Source organism: Cebus imitator, unplaced genomic scaffold (genome assembly GCF_001604975.1).
Source record: "Cebus imitator isolate Cc_AM_T3 unplaced genomic scaffold, Cebus_imitator-1.0 Scaffold491, whole genome shotgun sequence".
NCBI lineage: Eukaryota > Metazoa > Chordata > Mammalia > Primates > Cebidae > Cebus > Cebus imitator.
The window spans coordinates 921,002-931,669 of NW_016107806.1; the positions used below are offsets into that span (position 1 = coordinate 921,002).

General features: G+C 44.2%; 1 protein-coding gene across 2 annotated transcripts in view; it reads right to left on the reverse strand.

The window, feature by feature from the left end:
* Positions 1-1,452: 1,452 nt before the first annotated feature.
* GATAD2B (GATA zinc finger domain containing 2B) overlaps positions 1,453-10,668 on the reverse strand; it is a 121,310-nt gene continuing 112,094 nt past the window's right edge. For both annotated transcript variants that reach the window (XM_017513330.2, XM_017513329.2), the window contains exons 8-11: positions 8,995-9,197; positions 7,484-7,594; positions 7,193-7,310; positions 1,453-5,112 (exon numbers count right to left, since the gene is read on the reverse strand). In XM_017513330.2, coding sequence (XP_017368819.1) covers positions 4,979-5,112; positions 7,193-7,310; positions 7,484-7,594; positions 8,995-9,197 — 566 coding nt within the window. In that variant the 3' untranslated portion in view covers positions 1,453-4,978. The remainder of the gene's footprint in view (positions 5,113-7,192; positions 7,311-7,483; positions 7,595-8,994; positions 9,198-10,668) is intronic.

Genomic DNA, 10,668 nt, shown 5'->3' on the forward strand with positions numbered 1-10,668 from the left:
CCCCCGGGAACTGCCCCATTCCTCGGCTACCTCCCAACCCCCAGCACTTCCCCACAGTATCAACCTAATGCTGGGGGGTAGGGAGGGTGGGCAGGTTAGGGTAGGGAGTGGGCTCTGCCAAGGCAGTGCTGGTGACCCGGAGGGACTACTCCAGGGTGGGGAGGCAAGGCACAAATTAGGGTGGGTGGTGGGGGAGGTGGCATCTCTAAGGAGGGATGGGGTTGGAGCAGCTGCCAGTCTCAGTGTGCTGGGCCCGGCCCACTCCCCTACCCACCCTCCACAGCCCTGCCTCCCTACCCCCTCCCCTTCCCCAGAAACCCTTTTGCACGGATCATACACAAACGGGCACATTACAAAATGACATAACACAGTTTCACAATATCCATGGCTAGGGCTTTTTTTTCTCTTTTTCAGTTTTTTTTTTTTTNGGAGAATTGCCTGAACCCGGGAGGCGGAGGTTGCGGTGAGCCGAGATCGCGCCATTGCACTCCAGCCTGGGTAACAAGAGCGAAACTCCGTCTCAAAAAAATAATAATAATAATAATAACAAACTGCATTAATTTGTGTGTGTGTTTCTGCATTGGTTTTGTCCTATTTACAGGTACTCTAATGGTCCACTGACTTTTCATCCATCATAGACCTTTCTCTTCTCTTTTATTTCTATTTCATCTATTTCAGTGTGTCTGGCATTCTGGCCTTTTCCATCCATCTCTCTGCCCAGGCCTGCTAGAGAAGGGGTTGGAACACCCCAGTACTGGTTTTTGTATGACCCATAAGCTGAGAATTTTTTTAACATTTTAAAATAATTGAGAAAAAAATCAAAAGAAGAGTAATATTTCATGACACATGAACATTATATGAAATTGAAATCTCAGTGTTCATAAAGTTTTATTGGAACAGAGCCACACTCATTTATTTACGTATTATCTATGGCAGCCTTCCAGCTACAATGGCAGGTTGAGAAGTTGCAAGAGACACCATATGGCTTGCAAAAGCTAAATATTTACTTTCTGGTCCTTTAGAGAACATCTGCCAGGACTCCTATACTAGAGATTCCTTTTCCATTGGATGTCTCAGACCTAAGACATGTTTGGACGTGCAAACTCATTCAACAGCTGTTTTATCACATGCCTACAGCATGCCAGACACATTGCTAGAACACAGGTATCCAAAGGTGGACATGACATGACACCTTTTCTGTTTGGAGGGAGGAGCTCACAGCCTAGAGGGTAACATGGGCCTGTCCACAACTGAACTACACTCCAGCTCTGTGTGTTGGTGCCAAGGTGTGAAATAGGAGCTGGGGAAACTCAGGAGGAGCCCTGACTGCCTGGGACGTGGGAAGAGAAGTAGTTATCATTAGATAATGGATAGCAAAGCCTGGATAGCCTTTTATTTTTATTTATTATTATTTTTTTTTCACAATATCCATGGCTAGGGCTTTTTTTTCTCTTTTTCAGTTTTTTTTTTCTACACAATGTACAATTCCTTTTAAATGGATCAAGAAATAGCTTATATACATGAATGAGTCCTTGTTATAACATCTCATCCGCAAATATCATAAGCTCATGAAGGTCTTGATGGAAAGGATGGGAGCCTAGGACTGATTGGGGTGGGGGTAGGGGTGTGGAGAGAAGGGTTATGCCTTCTGGAGGAGTGGGGAGAAAAGGGGATGATTGGGGAAAAGGAACAAAAGTAAAATATCAAGAAGCATCTTTACAAAGCAGTTCTATAGCTAATTCCTTTTAAAGGGGAAAGGAAATGTAACCAAAGCAGGAAAACATTTATCTCTGTGTCTTAAAAAAAATTGTCTACCATACATATATCCAAAAATGTGGGGAAAATACTTATTCCAGGGATGGAGGGAGTCCAGATGCTGTGGTCAAATTATAAAATAAAATTGACAAATAAGAACCTCTGTCCTCCAGTTTCACCCAAGCCTTACTGCTATTCCACTCATTTCAGGCTTCTAGGAAGTAAGACACCAACCATAAACTACTACTTTTAGTGCCTCTGGGGATGGAGGAAGCCAGGCAGAACTGGTGGGATCCTCACTCTCCTATAATGCTTCAAACAGAGGGTCTTTCCTCCTGTCCTTAGGGCTTGAGGTTTAGTGTCTACATGGCCCAGAGCCTGGAGATGGATAGTAACAAGTAGACTTGGAGGGACACAAGGCAAACAGTGATGAAAAAGAGAAAGAGAACTGAGGGAGACAGTAGGACGAGGAAGGAGGAGGTGGAAGGCTAATACTTTACCATGATTAGGGAGACCTCACCTCCATCACTAATCCCTGGGAAGAGTATAAAAATGGGGAGAAGAGAGGGTAAGAAATCAAACCTCAGTGGTTGAACAAAGGGTCACAGAGCTATACTAGTCAAGAAGCAGCTTCTAGGTAACTGACCCTGAGGGGATATAAACAGGGAAGATTCCACCACCTCCCCTATGGCCTCAGCACCTAAGTAGGCACTCACTATGGGCTTTCCTTCTCCATGATTCCCCATCTCTACACATCTTACTTCCAAACCCCATTCTAAGGTGGCCTGGCTCCCAGGGAAAGGACTCAGCTCAGGGTAGGGCAGGGACGGCCCCCAGCCAGACGGTATTGCACATTCTCTGTTCCTTACTTTTAATCTCAACTGACAAACTTGGGCATCTCGTACCTCTGAGCACCTCTGAGCTTGGGGAGAGGGAGACATAACAGAAATGGCACTTCATCATGAGGGAGGGAGAGGCTAGACAGACATGCCACAAGGCAAGATGACTTGTAGGGAAAATATTTAAAAAAAAAACAAGCTTCCAATTTTGTGGAAGACAGAAAAACAAAACCAAACAATTTATCCAGTGCTTTCAAAGCACAGAGGGCAAAGAAAAGATGTAAGAATATATCTTTATATATATATATATAATTTTAAAATAATCCCAGACCCAGTTCCATTAACCCCCCCTCCCTCTCCCACCACTTACAGTCAGGGGTACCACATTCCCCAGAAAAATACTCGAAAAGACCCAATCACTACCTGTTACTAGCATCTAGCTTCCAGATCATTTCACCACTGGGGGAGCCCAGACACTGGCTGCATCTCTGCTCCTTTAAGTGCTCAATGAATTTGGGGGAAGGGAGAAAAGAAAAAAGCCAGGAAGGCCCGTAGGGCCAGTATAATCACCCACAGTGGCACTGGGGTGTGGGAAGTAGAGGCCAGAGTAGGCGAACTGAGCCTGATTTTAGCTCTTTCTCCCACTCCACCTCCAAATTTTATGGGGAAGATGTGCAGTTTGTATGTGTGTGTTAATTTTAAAAGTGCCTTCTATAAAAAAATTACTTAATTTTAAAAAATAAAAGTGGGGAAACTTCCTCAGGTGACTTTAAAGGGCAAAATATTAAACTTCCCCTCATTCTTCTCTGCTGAGAATATTCCCCCCAGTGCACTCTGGCAGCTTCTGGAGCCAGAGGCAAGTGGGTGTACACTATGAGAAAAGCATAAACCCGTACCTTTAAGGGGCTTCCCTTACTTCAAAAACAGCCTGGTCTACTCCCTCTTCCCACAGTGTGGGCAAATGGGATGCTAATCTCCCCAATCCCCGGAACAGCAACATTGCACAATTCAATTCATTCTCTACATTAGTAGCGCTTTAAAAAAAAAAAAAAAAAAGGGCAAAATTAATATTAGGGGTGGGGGGAACAACAACTACTTGTACAGCAGAATTCCTAAGCTGGTTTTGACATGAGCTGTTTGGCTTTGAGCAGTTGGTTCTGCAGTTGGTGCAGCAGAGTAAAGACAGGACTCCAACCTGATTGTGTGCCCCCAGCCTCTCATCTCCTGGCACTCAGAGGGTGAAATAATTGGCAAATATGAGAATCTCAACTGTTGGGAGATAAATCCCTTCTTTCCTCTAAGTCTATTTCCTTCTGACTCATTCATGTCCATCCAACTTGTGGGACACCCAGCAAACTCAGCCTTGGAACAGCCATTCCTCTGTATTATAGATGGGGCTATGATTAGAGGGAACAGAATTTTTAAAAGCAGCGTGGTGTGAGGGAGAATTTCACAAAGAATGCAAGATGAAATAATTTTGGGCTGGTTGGCCTGGAATAGACTTCCGTGTTCCCACTGGGGTCTGAAGATGGGTCTTATTTCTCCAACACCCAGAAGGGGAAGGACCTAGTTTCAGTCCTCCCTGGCTCATAACTAAGCCCATCATAACTCTTTCTCCCTTTCTTCTACGGGTAAATTCCAGAGTGGCTGAGTTTTAAAGCTTCTCCCTCCAGGCTCTTTTCCCTCATTCTTACAGCCCAATTTCACGACTAAAGACTGTCCCTCAAATTGTCCAACTCCCAAACACCCACAGCTGGGGTGCTATTCGTCCTTGTTCAATGACCCCCAACCCGTGCCCTCCTCCAGTTAAGTGCATTCAAAACTTTTGCCCCTAACACTCCTGGACATGTCCTACTTGGCAGCTGGGACCCCTACTGCAATCTGCAATGCTCCTATCATTGAACTGAATATCACTGTGTTTATGAGAAAAAAAAAAAAAAAAAGAAAGAAAAGGAAAAAGAAAAAGATTGGGTGGGCGGGGAGGTTTAACCATCCACTGAACAAAGGGAGGACACAAAACATCATTAAAAATGGTAATAATCATAGCATAAAACAACTTTAGAAACACATATCAGAGGGCTTAGATTCTCCCCAGGACCTCATTCTGACCTCTATCAGAGGTAAAGATCCACCTCACTGTTAAAGAAAATTGAAGAGAGAAGACAGAGCGGCAGAAGAACAGATCGCAGCAGTGTAAATAAAGGGGAGGTGGCAGGGCAGGGCGTGTTTTCTTGCTGATTTCTATTTTTTGTCTTCTGTTTTTCTGTTTTGCTTTCCGTGTATGGTAGGCACCAGTACAGGCACTGCATGCGACAGAAGTTGGGGGAATGAAAGAGGAAAGGGATAAAGGATTCAAGGATGGGGCAGTACAAGTGGAACAGGCGTTATTTCTGTCCACTGATGGACTGCGATATAGACCGGGGAGGGATCATGTCTAAAAGGTATTCACGCTGTCGGTCTGCCAAACTGGGGCCTTTGTGTCCTCCGATGCCAGTATTCAAGTATGCAATGTTGACACCTGGACCCAGGAGACAAAAGTGGAGGGCAGGTATTAAAAGAGGAAATAACACTCCCTTCCACTCTACCCTCCAGCTGCAGAGTTGGAGATGAAGAGGAAACAGAATTTACCAGCATCTGGCCAGATTTGGTTAGCTTTATTTCAATAGTAACTTTATTTATTTATTTATTTATTTTGAGATGGAGTCTCACTGTGTCACCCAGGCTGGAGTGCAGTGGCTTGATCTTGGCTCATTGCAACCTCTGCCTCCCAGGTTCAAGAAATTCTTCTGCCTCAGCCTCCCAAGTAGCTGGGACTAAAGGTGTGTGCCACCATGTCTGGCTAATTTTTGTATTCTTAGTAGAGATGGGGTTTCACCATGTTGGTCAGGCTGGTCTTGAACTCCTGACCTCATGATCCGCCTGCCTCAGCCTCCCAAAGTGCTGGGATTACAGGTGTGAGCCACCGTGCCTGCCTGGCACCCCCTTTTTTTTTGAGAAGCAGTCTAGCTCTGTCACCCAGGCTAGAGTGCAGTGGTGTGATCTCAGCTCACCTCTGCCACCAGACTCAAGCAATTCTCCTGCCTCAGCCTCCAGAGTAGCTGAGATTACAGGTACGTGCCACTAGTGCCGGGTTAATTTTTGTACTTTAAATAGAGATGGGGTTTCACAATGTTGGCCAGGCTGGTCTTGAACTCCTGACCTCAAATGATCCACCCACTTCAGCCTCCTAAAATGCTGGGATTACAGATGTGAGCCACTGTGCCTGGCCAAGTTTTGGTAAATTTATTTTATTTATTTGAGATGAAATTTCACTCTTATTGCTCAGGCTGGAGTGCAGTGGCACAATCTCGGCTCACCGCAACCTCTGCCTCCTGGGTTCAAGCGATTCTCCTGCCTCAGCCTCCTGAGTAGCTGGGATTACAGGCACCCACTACCATGCCTGGCTAATTTTTTATGATGGGGTTTCATCATGTTGGCCAGGCTGGTCTTGAACTACTGACCTCAGATGATCCACCCGCTTTGGCCTCCCAAAGTGCTGGGATTACAAGCATGAGCCACCGTGCCCAACCAATTTTTTTGTATTTTTAGTAGAGATGGGGTTTCGCCATGTTAGCCAGGCTGGTCTCAAACTCCTGATCTCAAGTGATCTGCCCGCCTTGGCCTTTCGAAGTGCTGGGATTACAGGTGTGAGCCACTGCACCCAGCACAGCAACTTTATTTCAATCCCCACTCCTATTCCTAAGCTTCAGAAGAAGGGGAAGTCCTGAAATTTCCATCCTACCAGGAATGATGAACATGCTCCTGATAGTATAGGAGAGATAAGTGAAACAGTAGTGACAGGAAAATGAGTAAGACAGAGAGAGAGAGAATCATTAAATCAGCTTTAATTATTATTATTATTTTTTGAGATGGAGTCTTGCTGGAGTCTTGCTCTTGTTGCCCAGGCTGGAGTGCAATGGCATGATCTAGGCTCACTGCAACCTCCCAGGTTCAAGCGATTCTCCTGCCTCATCCTCCCAAGTAGCTGGGATTACAGGCGCCCACCAACCATGCCTGGCTAATTTTTAAAATATTTTTAGTAGAGACAGGGTTTTGCCATGTTGGCTAGGCTGGTCTCGAACTCCTGACCTTGTGATCCGCCTGCCTCAGCCTCCCAAAGTGCTGAGATTAAGGCTTCAGCCACCTTGTCTGGCCTTGGCTTTTGATTTTGAGGCTGCAGATTATGAGAAGCATCCCTGGATTATTCAAACACAGTTAACCCTGTTGTCCCAGCCAAAATAGATCAATAATCACATGTATACTGAAGGCATATTAAAAGTTAAATTTATAATGATAGTAATCACATGTATACTGAAGGCATATTAAAAGTTAAATTTATAACGATAGGATCTCGGTCATTTTCACCACCAAAACCCTAGTGCACTGTGGCTGGCACGTAATATGAATTTAGCAAACATTTGCTGAATAACAAGAGTGAGGATGTATGCTCTAGAAAGAAAAGAAAGTAAAGGAAGGAACAATTCCCTTAAAGGGGTTACTACAGAATGGCATACTAACAGTTGATCCATGAGAAACGTTTTCAGATTAATCCTTCTTACCTGGCATACCAAGGAGGCCACCTGGCACAGACAACTGGGGTGCCTGTGCAAAGTTTGAAAGCATGGAGCGGGCAGATGTGGGTATGCCACGCTGGAGGCTGCTCTGGGGCTGTGGAGCCTGCAATGATGAGGAGACAGTTGATACAACTTTGCTATGATAGAATGTTAAATGAGGGCAAAGATAAGGGAGTACAGAAGAATAATATGATTTCCCACAATAGAAAAGACAAATTATGATAAATGGTTGATAAACATTCTAAAGACATCAGGATCAGGGAAAAAGTTACTTACCTGCCGAAGCGTATGATGTCTCATGATAGTCTCTTGTTTACTGACACTGGATACAGCTGGAGCCGTAGTGGGGGAAAGGGCTGCCTGCTGCTGTAATCGCTGTTCAATTTCCTGTTGGGAGTCATCAGATTAGGTTGACAGGACAGCACCCAATTTCCTTTTTTTTTTTCAAATAGACACATGGTCTCACTTTGTTGCCCAGGCTGGTCTTGAACTCCCGGGCTCAAGCAATCCTCTCACCTTAGCCTCCCCAAAGTGCTGGGATTACAGGCATGAATCACTGTGCCCAGCCCACCTGATTTCCTAACCAGAAAACCTAGAGGTGTTCTTACCTCTAATGCTGTTGGCTAGTTGGTGGAATATGGAAAAGGCAAAAAAGTTTGGTAGGGTGGTACACTGAGATTTCTGGGTATAAGCAGCTAACCTGCTTCATTGATCAAGGGATCCTCCTCTCTCTTTTTCTCCAGGAAAGCTGGCTCTCAGAAGTTGGCTGGAGGTGATGAATTAATTAAGGCTGATAAATTACTGGGGTTTTATCACTTTTTTTCTTTCTTATTTTTAAAAAATTTTTATTTATTTTTTACTACCAGTCCTACAGCATAAATGGGTTTTATTTTTTACTCCTGCCTACCCCATCTTCCAAAAAGTTCATGATGCTAACCAAACAAGGGAGTCTGATGGGTAGAGTGAGAAATAAGAAGGATCTGAGTTTTCAGGCCGGGCGCGGTGGCTCACGCCTGTAATCCCAGCACTTTGGGAGGCCGAGGCAGGTGGATCACGAGGTCAAGAGATCGAGACCATCCTGGTCAACATGGTGAAAACCCATCTCTACTAAAAATACAAAAAATTAGCTGGGCATGGTGGTGCGTGCCTGTAATCCCAGCTACTCAGGAGGCTGAGGCAGGAGAATTGCCTGAACCCAGGAGGCGGAGGTTGCGGTGAGCCGAGATCACGCCATTGCATTCTAGCCTGGGTAACATGAGTGAAACTCCGTCTCAAAAAAAAACAAACAAAAAAAAAGAAGGATCTGAGTTTCTAACACATTTCTCCCTCTCTAAGATATTCTCATCCTATTACTACAACATGAGATGTTCACATACTCTAGAACCACTACTTTTCACTGGGTTACTTCAAAATTCACTCTCCTTTGTCATTTCCTGTCAAATATACACTGCAAATAACTACTACTAAGAGATCCCTAGTACAAATATAAACTCTTCCCACCAAAATCTTTTATTTGTTTTAAGAGAAAATGAAGATGAGAATAGAGTGCTATGGAAAAGCCAAGAGCCCCAAGGTTTCTGTCCCTTTCTGTTAACCTCAGCCATTATATTTTACCATGTTCTTAATCAGAATACTCCATCAAATGGAAACACTATCAAATGATAAGGAGACAAAAAGGGAACCTCTGGACCTGTGGGGATCACACGAACCACTCCTGCAAACTAGAAGGCACAACCCTTTGAAAAAAACAAACTAGGGCAGGTGGCTGGTGAGTTCAGAATTCTTACCTGTTCCTGCTGTAGGGCTTTCACAAACGCATTTTTCAGCCGGTTGGTGTGTTCAGCTTTTAGAGCCTTCTTCTGGTTGGAGGTCATACACTGCTCACATAGAATCTTACCATTCTTTTCTTGCTTCCAGTGAGGGGTAAAATCTGTGCGGCACTGGGCACATACAAAGGGTTCAACCCGCAGAAGTGAGGCACAGCTTTTGCCTAGATACCAACAAAAATAGTGGCTTTACATTTCCTGTCTCCTCTGTTTCTCTTAATCAAATAGATCTTTTCAAGGAGTTTATTCTGATGAATTAAAGAGACTCTACAAAAATAATATTCTATAATTTACAAAATGCTTTTATTTAATCTGATTACCACAATTATCACTTTAGGGAATTCAGACAGTACCATTCTCCTTCACAAATTAGGAAAGAAGTCTAAGAAATGTAGCTTCTAAACTGATAAAGCTGGGATATTTCCTGATGTTCTATATCACACTGAGAAGAAAATCCTGCGTCAATTCAAAGTCAAAGGACTCTAACTCAACCAATACTTTTGCTTCTTAATATCTCCTTACCTCACACTGTTCTTATCCCTGTCACATACATTTACTTTTAAATAGGTATCAGTGTCTGAATTATTCACTTTGTGATCTATTTATAGCTAACATTGATTCCTCTGGGCACTTTCCTTTACTGTCAGTTTTTCTTCATTAAGTCCACGTTTAGAAATTCAAGTTTAATAACTTTGGTTAGTTTAGACTGTATGATGATAATACTCTGTAGTATGGTTTAGTATTGGTTTACAGCTTTTTATATGGTCTTTCTTAATTATCTATACAAGCATGTCTAGTTTCTCAACTGTAAGCATGCAAAGATCAGGGACTAAATACAGAAATTCAGTACAGTGTTGCAAAAACACTGACATTAAAAATAGAAGTTCCAGGCCAGGCATGGTGGCTCACACCTGTAATCCTGGCATTTTGGAAGGCCAAGGCAGGCGGATCATTTGAAGACAGGAGTTTGAGATCAGCCAGGCCAACACAGCAAAACCCTGTCTCTACTAAAAACAGAAAAAAAATAGCTAAGTGTGGTGGCACACATCTGCAATTCCAGCGACTTTGGAAGCTGAGGCATAAGAATTGCTTGGGGCAGGTGCGGTGGCTCATGCCTGTAACTCCAGTACTTTGGGAGGCCGAGGCAGGCAGATCACCTCAGGTCAGGAGTTTGAAACCAGCCTGACCAACACTGTGAAACCCCGTCTCTACTAAAAATAAAAAAATTAGCCAGGGGTGGTGGCAGGCGCCTGTAATCCTAGCTACTCGGGAGGCTGAGGCAAGAGAACTGCTTGAACCTGGGAGGCAGAGGTTACAGTGAGCTGAGATCACGCCATTGCACTCTTCAGCCTGTGTGACAGAGCGGGACTCCGACTCAAAAAAAAAAAAGAATTGCTTGAAACCAGGAGGCAGAGGTTGCAGTGAGCTGAGTTCATGCCACTGTACTCTAGCCTGAGTGACAGAGTAAGACTCTGGCTCAAAAAAACCAAATCAAACCAAAACAAAAGAAAACATCTGGGCATGGTGGTGTACGCCTGTGGTCCCAGCTACTCAGGTGGCTGAAATGGAAGGATGGCTTTAGCCTGGGAAGTCAAGGCTGCAGAGAGCTGAGATCACATCACTGCACTCCAGCCT